This window comes from Cervus elaphus, chromosome 21 (assembly GCF_910594005.1).
Source record: "Cervus elaphus chromosome 21, mCerEla1.1, whole genome shotgun sequence".
In the NCBI taxonomy this organism is placed as follows: domain Eukaryota; kingdom Metazoa; phylum Chordata; class Mammalia; order Artiodactyla; family Cervidae; genus Cervus; species Cervus elaphus.
Window position 1 is genome coordinate 37999192 of NC_057835.1, and position 17995 is coordinate 38017186.

The 17995-nt window shown below is 37.0% G+C and overlaps 1 protein-coding gene across 11 annotated transcripts in view; it reads right to left on the minus strand.

The window, feature by feature from the left end:
* Positions 1-837: 837 nt before the first annotated feature.
* The window catches only part of EYA1 (EYA transcriptional coactivator and phosphatase 1), a 181010-nt gene continuing 163852 nt past the window's right edge, over positions 838-17995 (minus strand). For 5 of the 11 annotated variants that reach the window (XM_043880350.1, XM_043880348.1, XM_043880349.1 and 2 more), the window contains 4 exons: positions 17787-17901; positions 17555-17676; positions 13662-13761; positions 838-2873 (listed from right to left, as the gene is read on the minus strand). In XM_043880350.1, coding sequence (XP_043736285.1) covers positions 2696-2873; positions 13662-13761; positions 17555-17676; positions 17787-17901 — 515 coding nt within the window. In that variant the 3' untranslated portion in view covers positions 838-2695. Of the gene's footprint in view, positions 2874-2898; positions 3015-13660; positions 13762-17554; positions 17677-17786; positions 17902-17995 lie in introns of those variants that run through there. The other 6 variants (XM_043880359.1, XM_043880353.1, XM_043880357.1 and 3 more) reach the window with 2 other exon arrangements.

The following is a 17995-nucleotide window of genomic DNA, read 5'->3' on the forward strand; positions in this document are numbered from 1 at the left end:
AAAGTAGAGTTTGTATCTGAAAAGTCTAGAATGGCAGGGAGAGAAATGTGGCCTCTCATCTATGGACCAAAGTGTATCATGTTAGAAGTAGCACTTTAGAAAATCCATCATTTGAGGGTATGTGCTCCATTTGACTCTTTTCCATACTTTCTTCACCTGAGACCTAAAAGTCCTTCCACTCCCCACCCCTGACTTTCTCTACAGACATTCTCCAAATGTCTCACTCTTGGGCGACCAAGCATGCACAGACACTTCATTATTCAAGCCACTTGGCCAAACGTGTGCATGTGAAAAATGAACATCCTCGGCCTGAAGAATGAGTCAGACCACTGCATGTTTGATGTTCATGTGTTCTGTATGTGTGAATGTTGTGTTTCTAAGATGAAATCCCAGGAGGAAGCAAGTTGTGCTGTTATATAGCTTTGTCAGTGATGAAACTGGCCACATCTTAGAGATGTATGTTGTGGGCGTTCTTTACAGATGAAATGGAATGGAAACTAGTTTCCATTGCTGTCCCTTGGGTATTGAAGTGGCTAAATCTATGCTCTGACATCCAAGATACTTGATGCTGAATTCGGTTCCATAGCAGATAAATCTGAGTGAAGGTCTCGTTTATATAGTTTCAGAGGAAGTAAAAGGCTTTTCCATTCATCTGTTCTTAATGGTGATCAAAGAGACAGCTGTTATTCTCCTAGCTTAGTTCCTTGCAAGGGCTGATAAAGCCATTACTACAGTTGCTCCATACAGCTTCCTTTTGTTGGACTATGAGTGTTCTACCACCACCAAGATCCTGCTATTTTACAGAACCAAAAGATGAAGAAAATACTGACGGGGAGCTTACAGTACTTCACAAATCAGTTTTATTAATTTAAACACAAACTGAAGAAAAAGTCTGTACACAGTTGTGGACACGACACACCTTTATACAGTAAGGCCAAGATAAACTTTAGTCTTTTCAGTTTGCAGAGTACAAAAACATAAAATGGAAAGGCTAAAAAACTGTTGACTTCTGTTTGCTTCAAGCAAGAGAGGAAAAAAACAATTGAATTCAATGATTAAACAATTTGGAGATATTCACAACTGACTAATTCTAGCAGCAACATGAAACCTTAGGAAAGGATAGGGCAGCTCTGTAGCTACTTTGGGTCAAAGCTGGTGGGTTTTTTCCCCTCCAATATACTATTAAAGAAAATTCATCCAAAAAGTAATTTCATGACAATGGAAGGCCTTTAGATGAGAGAAACTAGTGTCTAGATAAACTGATGGATTGCTTTTGGATAAACTTTTTTGGGGGTATTACAAATGTGACAAACTTCATTTCTCAGATTTATGCTTGTCATATAATTAGAATGGGGGTGAAAAGAGTAGCATTATTTTCTTGGTGATGATGACTGGACCATGTCCCACTGCTGGCAATGAACTTTTCTGGGAGGTGGGGGTGGGGGGTGTAGGGAAAGAGAAAGAACATGAATATAAGGAAGTAATACAAAGTTGTGCTGATTTGCAGATATGTGGTGATGGCCTTCCTTAAACAAGAAAATATCATCTGGACACATGATAGTGTCCCTTTGCTAATGTCCAATTCATGAACCATTTCATTTATAAAATCTATCCATCATCTACATTCTTTCTGAGGGAAGAAGCATTTGAATAACTGTCCTTTGCCAAATAGCTATACTACATTAATGCTAAAAATGAAAAAGTGAGGTTTTAAGAGGACTTGTCTTCCCCCTCAATTGTTTAAGACACTGATGTGTTATTTACCAAGGCCCTCCTAACAGCATTTTTTTTTTAAAAAGTACAGATTGGGAAAAAAAAAATTAGAAAACAAAATCCTATTAACACTTGACATCCATGCTTTTGGTCTTGACAACATGATCTTAAAAAAAAAAAAAAAATCCATTATCTACATATTTATACCCAGTACTTGGAGAAGGCCCTGCATGTCTGTGCAGGTCCACCTCATACTTCACTATCAAGGCATTGCTACCTTTCAATATCATTTTCCTAAACAATATGTAAAAGAATCATCCATTATTACAAATTTACACCAAAAATTCTTTCTGTACATGATTGTCTCAGTGATGTACATATTATACGTTTAAATTAGACATATTTTAAACTACTTTGCAATGTGCTAAAATTCAAAGTACTTGCTGTGTCGTGAGGCCAGGGCCTTCGATTGCTTCTGTCATCATGCTACTGTCTCTTCAGTTATCTGATGTCAAAAGTCTGTTTGCGTGAACTGTATGGTTCTTGAATTATACCTCGATGAAGCTGTGTGTGTTTTTTTTTTTTTTTTAAAAAAGTCTGTTCATAAATAAGTAGAGATGTACAGAAGACCCTGGGTATGAGACACCAGAAAAAGTAAACCTTTACAAGAAAAATCCCCCCACTGGTACTCAGGAAACCCATTTCAGTCTTTGTTGTGCAATCGAGTTTGCTGTACTGGAGAAGCTGTTTCATGTCACATTGAAGATGCCAGAAACATAGAGCGTCTGCAGGTCCTTTCTTCACAGGTTCGAACCATGGTTGGTTAATGTGGCCAAGACACGCCGCACTGTGCCAGAACATTCTCCTGGCTTATTTGCAACGGATTCACAGTACTAGGAGTCAACAGCTGTTCTGAAGAAAGGGGTGTGGTGTGAGGTGGAGGCGAGGACCCACAGCGGCTGGGTGTCAAAATTCTGAAATGTTAGTTTGGAGTCCGGCGCCCACTTGGGACTCCGCCTGGTGGACATGTCCCCCGGTCACAGGGCGGCTGTGCGGCTTCAAAGTGCTGGGTGACTGTTACAGGTACTCCAGTTCCAGGGCGTGATGGAGGGCCATGAGGTCCGAGTGACTGGAGACCCTCCAGAAGGGCATGGCGTGCTGCGGAGGGGCAGACAATGTGGTGAGGACGGAGGACACTGCCGGCACCAGCCCTGGGGGCTGCTCTGTCAGGCCCCTCACGCACGGCCCACCCCCTTTATTCCCAACTGTGAAAACTGCCCGTTAAGGTCTCAGCATCACATCTGTTTAAAACAAAAGTCCAAACTTACTCCTCCCCTAAGAATACCAGTGTGCGTTTTAAAATGCAATTCGGGAGTCTGTTTTTTTTTAAGAGGGTGATGGGTATTTCTTAAGCAGACCTACACTGCCACTTGAATGCCGATTCCAAACTTCAAATAAAACCCAGTAGCTGTGAACAAAAACGTGTCAAATATTTGCCTTTCAAAATCTGGATCCACTGGGGCTTTCATGCTGCAAGTTTAAGCGATTTTCCTTAGTTGGTAGTATTTTACATTTTGTAAAATTTGATTTTAGAACTAAAATCAAATTTTGATTTTAGAAGCAATTTTTTTTTTCATTTATTTCCATCAGGCATTGTCCACACTGACCTTAAAACAACACTACCATATGGCAAAATTTTAAATGAACATCTAAGGTAGCTTTTTCAGCTTTTTTTGGTGGTAGTTTAAAACATCAATCTAAAAATCTGCCTTATATGATGGGGATATCTTTGTAAAACATCTGAATTAACCAGAGACAAGAAAAACAGCCCCTTTCTCCCCCCCAAAATTTCATCATCCATGAAGGATAAAAACATGATTATCAACTTTATGGCTCAAAAACATTATAATAAGTATGTATCAGCAAAATCTTTTTAGATAAGAGAAAGATAATCATCACCTTTCAGAGAATAAAATTCTATTAAGCCCACAGAATACATTTTTTTTTAACACAAAAAATAATGTGAAGGTCTGAGTATAATTCATAATTATAGTTCTAGGGAGTTTTTAAACAATTCAGACTATTAGAATATGACATGAAAACAAATAGAATTTGGAACTGAGGAGTTTTGGGAGGACTATCTAAGTGACAGTAGAAGCTACTATTTTGGCATAGATCACATACCCATTATTATTCTGGGGATGCAAAATAGTTACTTATTGACAATGTCTTTGTCTCAAGTGATCCGCTAAAAACATATACCATAGTCCAATATCACATGTAGGCCTTTCTGGATTCTATACTATTTTAGGGTATCTCTATTTTTGTTATCCTTTAATAACAGTTCAGTACCAAGTACTAGAGATCTCTTTTCAAATATTTATGATGTTCCACTGGGCAACTTTAGATCATAAAAATATACTATACTATTTTGCATTCATTCATTAGAGATTTTTGTGTTTGCATGCATGGCATAGAAGACACCCCTGACTAACCCTTTCATAGTCTGTGGTTGAGTAGTAGACATGAACAGCAATCATGCAAGTTCACCTCAAAGGAGGAGGAGGAGGCGATTCCCTTTGCCTGGGGAACTGAGGGAGACACTTGGTAAGAGGAGAGGTAATAACTGAACTAGTTATGAAAGGATGATCGTTCAGAAGAGCACTGCAATGGCTGTGTGTGTGTGTGTGAAGGGGCAGAGGATGAAGGACAAGGTCATTGTTAGAATACTAGCTGAGTGAGAGAAAGACATGGCTCTGACATTATTGGCTAAAGGAGTCAAATGGTGCAAGACCTGGTTCGTCCTGTTAAAGAGTTTATTAATAATAATAGTTATTATGAACATTTAATATTAATTATAAAAAGACTGAGTCTAGGGAAGAGAACAGGGGATTCAAACATGTGTTAAATAATTATATTGCAAAATAACATTTTCTCTAAGTAGGCACGTACCAATGTGAAGCTTTTATGGATCAACAAGAGCTTCCCAGACCCAGTAAGTACAAAGTAAATAATTTTTTTCCTGAATCAGTGTTTAGCTTGGAACAAATATTTCTTATATCAAATCAGAGAGTGATGGTGGCAAAAGAGGAAAAGAAAAGTAGGTTCTAGAATGAGGAGACCTGGGTTATACTCTCAACTCTGACTTTAGTAACATGACTTTGAATCATGACATCTCCTTGGAGCCCTAGTTTGTTTATTTGTAAAGTAACGGGTTAGGGGAAATGACTCAGGGTTGCTCCTAGGTTTAATAAAGTCAATAACTTTTTCATTAAAGTATTACTTGTTCAGCACTATAGCTAGAGCAGATTTATAAAATAATATACATACATAACATATCCTCCACTGCCAAGAACCAGCAGGCAAGACATATCTGCTGAAACTTTTTTATTACAATGTAAGGCAGTGTGGGATTAAGACTCAAAATGACCTAGCCAGCACATCAGGTAAGAAAAATAAAAGCATCAGAATTGGAAAGGAAGAAGTAAAACTATTTGCAGATGACATGATTTTATGTATAGAAAATCCTAAAGACACCAACAAAAAACTGTTAGATCTAATCAATGAATTCAACAAAGTTGCAGGATACAAAATTAGCCTACAAAAATCAGCATTTCTGTACACTAAAACCAAATTGTCCAATGATAAAATGATTCCATTTACAATAACATCAAAAACAGTAAAAGTGAAGGATTTTCTACACTGAAAACTATAAGACACAGATGAAAGAAACTGAAGAAGACACAAATAATAAATGGAAAGGTATGTTAAGCTCATGATTAGAAGAACAAATGTTGTTAAAATGTTCACACTATGTGTGCATCCTTAGTTGCTCAGTCGTCTGACTCTTTGCAACCCCATGTACTATTGCCTGCCAGACTCCTCTGTCCTTGGAGATTCTCCAGGCAAGAATACTGGAGCGGGCTGCCATGCCCTCCTCCAGGGGATATTCCCAACCCAGGGATAGAACCCAGGTCTCCCGCATTGCAGGCAGACTCTGTACTCTTCTGAGCCACCACCTACAGATTCAGTGCGATCTCTGTCAAAGTTCCAGTAGCGATTTTTACAGAAGTAGAAAAAACAATCCTAAAATGTACATGGAGCTAAAAGACCTCAAATTGCTAAGCCAATCCTGAGAAAGCACAAAGTGGGAGGCATCACACTTCTGATTTCAGGCTGTATTATAAAGCTGTGGTAATCAAAACAGTATATAATAGAATGAAAACAGATACATAGAAAATGGAACAGAATCAACAGCCCAGAAACAAAGCCATGTATATATGCTAAACTAATATAAGGGAGCCAAGAATACTCAATGGAGAAAAGATGGTCTCTTCAATAAATGTTGCTGGGAATACTGGCTAGTCACATATTCTTTTATAAAAGAATGAAAGAATTAACCTGTAAAAGAAGGAAACAACCTAAAAGGGACTAAAGGCTTAAATGTAAGACCAAGAACCATATAAAACTCTTGTAAGAAAACACTGGGGAAAAACTCCTCGACATCAGCCTTGGTAATGATTTTTTGGATCTGACACCTAAAGCACAAGCAAGCAAAATAAACATGTAGACTATATCAAACTAAAAAGTTTCTGCACAGCAAAAGAAATGATTGACAAAATGAAAAGATAACCTACAGAATGAGGAAAAAAAATTTGTAAACTATATTCTGGTAAGGGGTTAATATCATAAAACTCAATAGCAAAACAATCTAATTTAAAAATTGGGCCGAATAGACATTTTTGTAAAGAAGATAAACAGATGGCCAACAAGTATGTGAATTAGCGCTCACCATCACTAATTAGGGAAATGTAAGTCAAAATCACAATGTGATAATCACCTCACACCTGTTAGAACAGCCTTCATCAAAAAGATAAGGGGTAACAAATGCTGATGAGGAGGTAGGGAAAAGAGACCCCTTATGCACTGTGGGTCAGAATGTAAACTGGTATAATCAGTATGGAAACGAGTCTGGCGGTTCCTTAAAAAATTAAAAACAGAACTACCACATGACTAAACAATCCCACTTCTGGGTATATACATGCCCGAAGGAAATGAAAATAATACATTAAACAGATATCTGCATCTTCACGTTCACAGCAGAACTATTACAATACTCAAGACATGGAAACAACCTGTGTCCAACAGATGAATGGATAAAGACATTGTGAGATTATACTACATATAGATGCAGTTATTCAGATGGATGAAATGGGACTTAATGGACATGAATTTGAGCAAACTCTGGGAGACAGTGGAAGACAGAGGAGCCTGGTGTGCTACAATCAATGGGGTGGCAAAGAGTCATACAGGACTTAGCGAATGAACAAAAACAATAACATGGAGATACTCCATCGGGTAACTAGAGCCTTGAAACCAAAACAGCTAACAATAGCCTAAACTGATGTGTGTGTGATTCGTTTATCAAGATTAGGCATATGTTGAGAAAAATGGGCACCAAGACCTAACTTTTGGGAAGTAGCACATGTTTTTGGGTCACTAGAACCAAAATATTCCCTAATGGGAAGATGATGACACATCCTTTCTGTTCCTTTTGCCCACATGTGCAGTTTTCCAAATTTTCTTCTGCCACCTTTCCTGTCTGGTATTTTGCATTTATCCCTTCTGGTTATACATAAGATCAGTAATATAAAAAGCTGTGTGTGTGGACATTCACATGTAATTTGAATTTTGCTGAATTATTAAAAAGCATTTCAAAACCATAAAAGCACATAGCCTTTGCCCTAGGCATTACACTTCTAGGAATTTATCCCACAAATATATGGATACTTGCCCACACATGAACCACATAAGAACTGTCTGTAATAGTAAATACTGGAAACCACCAAAATGTTGAGCCCCAGGGGACTTGTTAAATTATAGCACATCAGTGTAATGAAATTCTGATGTGGTCATTTATAAGCATTAGAGATACAGAGCTCCATGTGCTCCTGATATGAAATAACTACCAGGATATATATTAAGTGAAAAAAAAAAAAAGGTATAGAAAAAAGTATATAATTACAATTTGTATAAAAAATAAAAAACTTATCTGTGCTTTCCTATGCATATATGTAGAAAATTTGCACATGGAGGTACAAATACTTCACAAATTGTAAATAGATTATTCTGAGAATTTATGAAATTTTCAGCACAGCTTTGCTCTATGACTATTTGTATATCTGCATTCCCCTCTGGACAAAGTGTGCACTTTATGCCAGATCTTAAATTGGATTTCATCTTTATAGTTTGTGCTCATTAAGTTAAATAAGTGTAATGGCTTTAGAATAAAATTCTGTAATCAGTGTTAGTAATCCCTTTGCCTCACTTAAAACTAAAAGCAAAAACTTGCATCAAAAATACTGTCTTTTTTTTTTAACAAAAGTCCTTATTTTTCTCCCAAATAAACTCAGAATCAAGCACTATGAAGCAGATTCTTAGCTTCATCTTGGTTTTGGGCAAGGTTTGGGATACACATTGAAAATGGACATTTTTGATGAAGCTGCTCTTATTATGCAGAATAATGGATTCTTGCCATACCCCCTTCCCTCCATGTTATTCACAAGAGATTCATTTTAAGTGGTTCCCTGAAAAGTAAATAAAGTCAGAGTTATAAAACAAGGCCATTTTGCTCCAGAAACCAAAACTGCTGTCAGTGTGCAGAAGACTATTACTTACATTTTGATTTTCAAATCATGCTTAACTATTTTCACTGGAGGAATGTTAGGAAAACAAGAAACTTTGTGGTTAAAAAAAAGCATGGCAAATTTTGACAACAAAAGACATACATACATCAAAGGAAGATATTGACAGGTAGGGAGATAGTTTCTCTGAACAGTCTTTCTAGGAACAAAGAGGTGCTTGAAGAAAACTCTTACAAGAGATCTTTTTTAGAATTTGCTTATTTCTTCTAGGGTGAAAAACTGAAAGCATTTCCTCTAAGATCAGAAATAAGAAAAGGATGTCCACTCTCACCACTATGTTTCAACATCGTTTTGGAAATCCTAGCCACATCAATCAGAGAAGAAAAAGAAAAGGAATACAAATTGGACCAGAAAACTACTAGAGCTCATCAATGAATTTGGTAAAGTTATAGAATACAAAATGACACAGAAATCTCTTGCATTCCTATATATTAGCAATGAGAGATCAGAAAAAGAAAACCGTAATTAAAAAAGAAACACACACCCCAGTGTTCATTGCAGCAATATTTACAATAGCCAGGACATGGAAGCAATCTAAATGTCCATCAACAGAGCAATGGATAAAGAAAATGTGGTACACATATACAATGGAAATATCAGCCATAAAAAGAATGAAATAATGCTATTTGCAGCAACATGGATGGACCTTACTAAGTGCAGGAAGTTGGACACAGAAAGACAAATACCATATCACTTAAATGTGGAATCTAAAAGAACAGTACAAATGAAGTTATTTACAAGACAAAGAGTTACAGATGTTAAAGCAAGCTTATGGTTACCAGGGGATAAGGCAGGGGGAGAGATAACTTGGAATTGACATAAACACACTAATTAATATATATATTAATTATTAATTATTATATATATAATTATATATATATATACACACAATGTATATATATATATACACACAAGACCTAGTGTTGCAAAGAGTCGGACATGACTGAAGTGACTGAGCATGCAGATATAGCCCAGGGAACTCTACTCAACAGTCTTAATGACCTACATGGGGACAGAATCTAACAAAGAGTGGATATATGTATAATTGATTTACTTTGCCATACATGTGAAACTAATACAACATTGCAAATCAACCATACTCCAATAAAAAAAATTTTTTTTAGATCTTTTTAGAATAATGTTTTTTTAAAAACAAAGGTATCTCTAACCTTTTCTCTTTGAAGGAATGTTTTTTAATGATACAAATTATAGAATTAGATCAAATTACTGATGAAACTCCTGGCATTGTACTGGAAGAGAGAGCAACGGTGACAGCAGATTTTGAGCATAACAAAAACAGGTAATTGGCAGAATACTTCCTAGTTTTCATTCCTGGGCTAAAAAACAAACAAACAAACACAGTACATCTAGCAAAAGAACATCATTTAGGGAGATGAAAGACATCTCTACCGGTAGGAGGCAAGAGTGTTGTACTAGATTTTTAAAAGGACACAGGAAACTAAGACACAAGCTAAATGGTTAAAACTGATTTAGAAGAAAAGCAAAATGTTTTGATTTTGCAAATCATTTTAGTACTCACTCTTGCAGCACTTCACTGTTTCACTGTCAGTCTTATTTAGTAATCTGAAATGCTTATGAACCAAATTATACACTAGAATTAGTGATTTATTTTTAAAATTTTAATCATGAGTGTAAAATGGGGAGAACACTTGACACAGTTCTAAATACCTCCCAAAAGGAAATAAACACTGCACACTATAAAATTATTTAAATCAAATCGTATTTAAGATGTCTAAGTGAAGTTTATAATTTGAAGGAACTTTGTGCGGAATCTCAAAGATATAATCAGCTTCATATCTTAGTTTGGTAGCTTTCAAGCCATGTGATCTTGGCCAAAGTATTCACCTTCCTGTGACATCTGAATCACAGGTGCAATTTTTAGAAATCTGAGTATTTCTGAAAAATCTGTACAATTTACAAACACACATAAAGATCTTACAACTCCGGGTTACAGTTTCATTAGAGTTTCCAAGCTGGTAGGTCTCCAAGTGCAGAGTTCCTTTGTAACAGAGTACTGCACTGATCACAAACACTTATCCCAAGAAACTAAAACAAAGTTGAAGCTCCAAGTTCTCATTCATGGTCAAACAATTTAAAGAGGATGTTCTTTGTAAGCAGTTGTCTAATTTTTTTTTTTTTGGTACAGGTATGTGTGTTTGTCCTGAATAAAAAGAATAATATGTCCAAGGGATAAACAGTGGAAACAATTTTAACTGCTGAACAAATACTCTCAGTACTGTTTCTACTTTCAATTCTAACATCAAACCAGTAATTCCTTTTCTTTTTCCATGTTGTGTTCACCCACACAAATATCTAAGAAAGAAAACTTCTCAGAAAGGCTTAGGAGGAAACTGGTCTACAGAATCCTCGACTGGGGACCAAAGACTTGACTTATGTCTTTTTTTTTTTTTTTTTCATATTAAGTCATCACTTTCATAAACATTCTTCTGTCTACCACAAGCTAGAAAGCCACATTTTGGCTTCTCTTTAAAATATTTTGCTGAATACCAGATGGAGAAGGACCAGCTTGGAGGGCACATTTCACACCTTGGCCCTGGGCCATCCTGGCATGCAATTCTGTTCTTCAATTCTATGATGCTCAGAGGTGCAAAACTATTCCATGTTCCCATCGCCACTAGGAGGTCTTGTCTAGAAATGGCTGGGGATTACAGAGGCTTTCTCAGGAAAAAGACTTGAGTCTTGATTTGCACCAAATATTCTCTTTAACTCTCCAGGGTTGAGTTTGGGGCACTTTCTTTAGTCTAGGAAAGATTTCTTTTTATGAAGACAGCCCAAAGGGCTAACAGATGTACCTGATGACAATGGCCATTGGTGAAGCTGGAATGCAGAGTGAGTGCTTAGATGGCAAATACTGCTTAGAATCAAGTTTTTAAAAAGTGTGGGTGGGTCTCCACCAGTGCTGATCACACTTGGGGACACTGTAATCCTGGGCATATGGTGTATCTATGAATATGAGAAATAATCTATTATTTATAGAATTAGGGTCAGTTTCTATGCTTTGGTGGGTTTTCCTGGTGGCTCAGATGGTAAAGAATCAGCCTGCAATGCAGGAGACATGGGTTCAATCCTTGGGTCAGGAAGATCCCCTGGAGAAGGTCATGGCAACAACCCACTCCAATATTCTTGCCTGGAGAACTCCACAGACAGAGCCTGGCAGGCTACAGTCCATGGGATCACAAGGAGTCAGACACAACTAAGCGACTTACACTTTCTATGCTTTTACTGGAATTCAGGGTTACTGAAGGTGAATTTACCATTCTTGGACTCTGTAACGAGGCTGGCCATGTGCCATACTCCATCTATTGTGTGGTGCCATTTCTGGAATATACTGTCATATTCCAGAAGAGCTTGCCTCCTTTATGGACATATATTGTCATTTCTATGAGTGAGGGTGTGGGCAAGAGATGAAAAAATTATCCTATTGGTTAATCTCAAAATATTTAAAGCTCTTCAACTTAAGAAATATTAGAGCATGACTGTGCCAAGATTTAGGGAGTTGTAAAAAAGAAATGAAGACTGAGGGTCAAACAAAAGTCAATCAAAATATAAGATTCCTACCTCTCAGGAGCTCATACTTAACTGCTGAGACAGGCACAAATAGTTAATAATAATGGCTGCCACTTGTTGCATACTTCATAGGTATCGGCTCTGTTTTATATCTTAACAACTTATTTACCAGAGACATATCAATATATCTCTTGTTACTTGAATGTTATTGACCAGAGTGTTTCAATATTCACTTAGGTAACAAATTGCCAGCCACAGTTGCTAGATTCTGCAAAAGTCTCACAGTCAATAATGTGTTAACTAAATCTAAACCTTAAAATAGCCCCACGAGCTAGGTGCTGCTATTGTCCCTATGTATAGATAAAGAAAGAGAAGGATAAAGTAACCTGTTCAGAGCTGGTAAATGATAGAGCTGCAATTCAAATGCAGGCTGTCTGGCTCAAGAATCCAAATTATTTCCCATAGCTTCTCCAATTAAGGACTGACATCCCTGGTGGTTCAGATGGTATAGAGTCTTCCTGCAATGCTGGAGACTCGGGTTTGATCCCTGGGTCAGGAAAATCCCCTGGAGAAGGGAATGGCTACCCACTCCAGTATTCTTGCCTGGAGAACTCCATAGACAGAGGAGCCTGGTGGGCTACAGTCCATGGGGTTGCAAAGAGTCGGACATGACTGAGTGACAAACAATTTCACTTTTTTCGCTTTCTCCAATTATAGAATAAGTGGTGCTACTTATAACTGAGTTCTTACAAACAATAGAAACAGAAAAGGTGGTACATAAACTGGATTTTGAAACATGAGGAAGACAGTGACATTCAGGCCCTGGGGAAAAGAGCAACAGCAGGGAGGAAGCCCTGGGTGTGGCCAAAGGAAGGTAAGCAGACCAATGTGCCTACAGTGTTTAAGGGGCAAGAGTGGAGGAGCCTGAAAGGTAGGTTGTTACTAGATTGTGTAGACCCTGAATGCCTGGCTAAGGAATGTGGTCCCCTCTCCTTCTCCCTTTTAAAATGTGATGAAGGACATTCATGAGAAAGCTTTTGCTAAAGGAAATGACAGAATTATACTTGCAGGGATGCAGAAAAATAGAAAGAAATATGATGGGTAAACTGGGTTAAGAGACCTAATAGTTAGGTCTGCTTCCTTCCTCCTTTCTGCGCATCCCCAAAGGGTTAATTCACTGACCTCGTGATCAAAAGAAGATACTATACTCTAGGGCAGAAAGTTTTGCATCCTAGCTCTCATCAGCTGGTAGGGTCTTTCTGAACTGATGTTTAGAGGGTTCTCTGAATTGATGTTTAGAAGGTTCATAGGCTACATCCAGGCTTAGGTAACAAAGGTTTAATCACCTGGTGATGTCTGCCATGGGTGCAGAGAGGGGCATGCTGGCATTAGCAGGCATGTATGCTGTCTCTATTCCAGGTGACAGATGCAGAGCTAAGCCTCCTTTTCTGTTCCCCAAGTCCACGTTCTGTGAAGATGAACCATCCATGACCCCTGAACTTGTGAATATCACTCTTCAAAAAGATTATTTCAATAATGATTTAATTCTACTCTGCCCTTGATCAGTGCTTACAGTTCTGAACGCATTCACAATCTGTTTCAGAGAAATGGAATGTGTTTAAATGATCCAGCTCAGAATTTTGAGGACTAAGAAAAATTAAAGGGCACAAGAAACACCAGTGAGGAACACTCACCTTTTTTGCCCCTTGTTCCTCTTCCACACCATCTCCTATGACAACATACACCACTTTTCTTCCAAACCTCTGAATTATTCTCTCAAAACAGCTTTCCTTTCCTAATGAACAAAAGTAAATTATAAAAAAATGTAAACTTTGGGTAAGTCAGCACTCTAGGACTTAAACTTTTTATATAAAATGCTTTGTTTATGCTTCTGATCCAACTCTATCATAGTTGTGTGAACTAGGAAAAGCATGCTTTTACATGCCATTTGGGGAGTATGCAGAACAGCACAATACAGCAAAAACTGTAAATGAATTACCCACGTGGCATCCTGTCCCTGGGAAATTGACAATTTTAGTACTTTTTCCTCCCAGACTCATTTATTAAAAAGTAGGATCTAGTCATTCACAGTATAAATTTGGTAGAGAAAGTATTGTTTTGTAGTAGTACTTTGCCCACTCTGAGCTGAGACTAAACAAAATCATGCCATTCTGCTAATATATTTTAACTTGATTTAAAAAATGTTTCATGGTCTATCAAACACTGAATATAATATCTGACTGACAGGCCATTGAGAAGGATGAACAAAACTGAAGGACTGGTTTTGTTACGGCAAGAGAAATCAAACACTGGATGTAGTTTATCCCTTCATTTTCAGGTTGGAATACTTCTTTGAATCAAAGACACCCCCCAAGGCCAAATGTATTGACTGGAAATATTCTTGGAAAACTATTTCTGAAATGAATGTCAGGTAATTTGGGGCCCTCCAAGAGCATGCTTGCCTGACCCAGGCATCTAATGTTCAGTAAAACACTTTCCTAGAGGAAAAGCGGGATCAAGGTAACAGGATACCTTTATCTGCCTATTATCTTTCCCATGTCAAGACTTAGTTTGGGCTCCAGTGGCAGCTATGCTGTCAGCACATCCCGGCGGTTAATGCAGTCATTGTTGCTTCATAGAACAGGAACTGGGGTTCCAAGTCCAGGGCTGCCAATAAGGTCATTTTAATGGACAATGGGACAGTTTATAGTTTTCAGATGTGAATGGCTGAGCGGGACCTGTACCTCTTTCAAATAAGGATCAGATATACACACGAACAAATTGCTTGTTTGCTTAAACAAATGTCTGCTTTATATTTGTATTTTGCACTAAAATCTCTAGTTTGCATCTGACAGAATGAAATGGAGCCAGCCTTATTCAAAGATGTCATTTCAATGCTTCTGTAGTTGCTCACTAACCTGTGAAATATTAAATCACTTTGAGAAACAAATACAAAGGCTGGTTTTCACTGCAAAAAAATATACAACCGAACACTTGGATGTCATGAAACTTTCTTTTCCCCCTTAGAGGGAAATGTTTACATGTTTTTGTAAAGTTTCCTCTTCACAGGAAAAGGAAGGTAAACTCAATGTGACTTTAAAATAAAGCTGTGATGGACAAATTCTCACCCAAGGTTCATTGTGAATACACAATAAGAATTAATATGATGAAGTTCACTTTTAGAGGTTAATTTGAGGTCTTACATGGAATTTTGATTTTGATGTATCCATTTTGTCTGAAAGAACATCACAGCTCTCTGCTGAATGAGAGACCAGTCCCTTTCCTTCTCTGATTTTGCCATTTTGCCTACGGTAAAAATCCCTGGCTTTTCTGCACTGATCCCCATATTACATCTCATTTGATGGCAAGATTAGCAGTAATTAACAGGAGTTTCAGTCTCTATTTTTATTAGTAAAAAAAAAAAAATCACAGGAATGTGATTCTACCACTGGTTTTGAGATCACTTCTACCACTGTACAGTATTTAAATTGAACTTTTATTCTATACTGAAAAAAATTCCAATATTGCAAACAATATGTCCATTAAAAATACTTTCTTGATTGTTATTATAATTTCCTATTATCCTCACATTTTCAGATTATTTGGGATTAAACTTCAACTTGCAGAACATGTAATATACTATTATTCCTTTCCTTCTAGGAAGTTAAGTACTATCCCTTGTATATTATATGCTTATTTGGAATATGTTCTTTCTTTCATATGCCTTTAAATAAAACCTTATCTTGGATCCCTGTTCACAAAACATGATTTCTCTTAATTGATACACATAAAGACCTGAGTTAATGGAAATTGATTACTAATTTATGTGAGAACATGTAAAAATTCTGGGTATATCAGGCTACTAGGAATTCTTTGTTTTATAAGGGTCTTCTAGTTTTCTGTTCTTGGCCCTTCTCAGAAGGCAGCAGTCATTCTCAAACTCCAACTATTTCCAACTTTATAGGGTTATTTGAATATCCTACAGTTCTTCAAATTCACATAAGTAGGATCAAACTCTTATTTTTGTCATCAAACCTGATTTCCCCATCAGCTAATAGTGTCAATACTGATGCAGTTGCCTAAACGAAACCTCTATTGTCAGTTTTCTTCTGAATAAACAACCATATATTCATCCATTTCATTCAACATTGAGTACCTACTATGTGCTAGGCCCTATGGCTACAATGATGAATAATACAGACAGACTCAGTTATCAAGGAGGCTGTGAACAAATAACTAAACAAGTAATTTTTTAGTGATAATTTAGTAAATTCTTTGAAGAGAAGAACAAGTCAGAGATAGTCTGTTTTGCCCCTTTTTCTTTAGCCAGAAACAACCTTCTTCCCACTTACCAGGACACTCATCCTCTGTCCCTAGGACTCAATTATATAACATTTACCTCATCATAGCAACATATAAGGCCACTTAAAATCCAAATCTACCTTGCCAGCTACCCATGAACACTGTATGTTAATCACCCAGGAAAACTCACAAGTCCCTCAGCAGGGAATACATTTTAATTTCTCTGTTGCTTTGTTCTCACTAGCCATCTGCCTATATAAAAACTCTTATATACCCTTCTATACCCAGCTCTAATGTCATACCTTCCCTTTAACTTTCACTGACACTTGCCCTTCTGCCTCCTTCTGAGTGGGACTGAATGCTCACCCACTGAAGTGTACACTTGGGCACTTACTGGTAGGATCCCTCAGTGTGTGGAATGGTTTGCTGGGCCTTAGACTCAGAGATCTACTCTAACCCTCAACTTTACTAGCTATTAACTTAAACTGACTTACTTACATCTCTGAGATTTAGCTTCCTCAGTTGTAAAATGAAAAGGTTGCAAAGATGGACTTTAATATGTAAAATGTTTAGTACAATTCTGGGCACCTAGTAAATACTTGATAAATGTTCATTTATATACCACTGAATATTTTGTCATACTACAGTTATGTTGTTGTCTGTTTCCTCCGCTAGACAGTGAATTCCCTAAGAACAAGAGCCATGTCTTCTTTTAATTCCTACTTTTGTTTTGTCTTGATTGATATTTTAAGTAAATTTCACAGTAATCTTTCTTAACTACATTTTCTTCTTGCAAGAATCTAATTTTTTGATCCCCATAACAAACATGAGAACTCAATCATTTACACATGTTAAAGCAGAAAAAAAAAAGTTCCAGTAATAATAATTTATTGGAGTTGCCTAATTAAAGCTGCTATTAGTTATTTCTGCTTTGTATATTTCTATATAAGTACTTGTTCTAGCTTATAAAATAATTTTTGTTGATGCTGCCTAAGAGAATAAAAATAAGATAATAATCTGAAAATGATGCTAAGTTGACTACAGTAAAATGCATAAGTTTTAATGTCAGCCAGTGAAGTAAAATTTTCTGAGTTCAGTTACATGGATTATGCTTTATATTTCTCTTGATATCTAAAGGCATTTTTGACAATAAAATTGGTTTAAACATTATTCTAGTTTTCTGACATTTAGAATTCTGTAAATAAAATCCTATTTATTGCCTTGCATGTTCACTAGCCTGAAAGCAAAAGGTTGACTGTTATATAAATGATTAAAAAGTAGCTTACCTATTTTAGTTGCACTGTAAATATTTTCTATTGGAAATACAATTCCTAAACCATATAGCAAGACTTTCGCCAATGCTGGGATAAGCTGAGTAGTTGTTACTAAAATATTCACACAGTTCGTTCTATGAGAACAGAAAGAAAAAAAATACAGTTGAAAAATAAGTCTCCAAAATGAACAAGCAAAGCCTGTCTTCAGGCAGAGGCCCTACAAAGTGACTTGGGGACAACTTACCGGGAGTGAATGAGCGTGAGGGCTTTCAGAGCCAGTGTCAACCAGGAGTCTGTCAGGGCTTCAATTTCGGCCCTCAGCTGCAACCAGGCTTCCCTCTTGGCTGGACCAAGCAGACCTGTGGATTTAAAAGCAAAGGAACTACTTCCTTACCAACGAGTCTTGCCAACTTTATAAACAATAAACATTTAAAACTACTCTAATACCGCCCT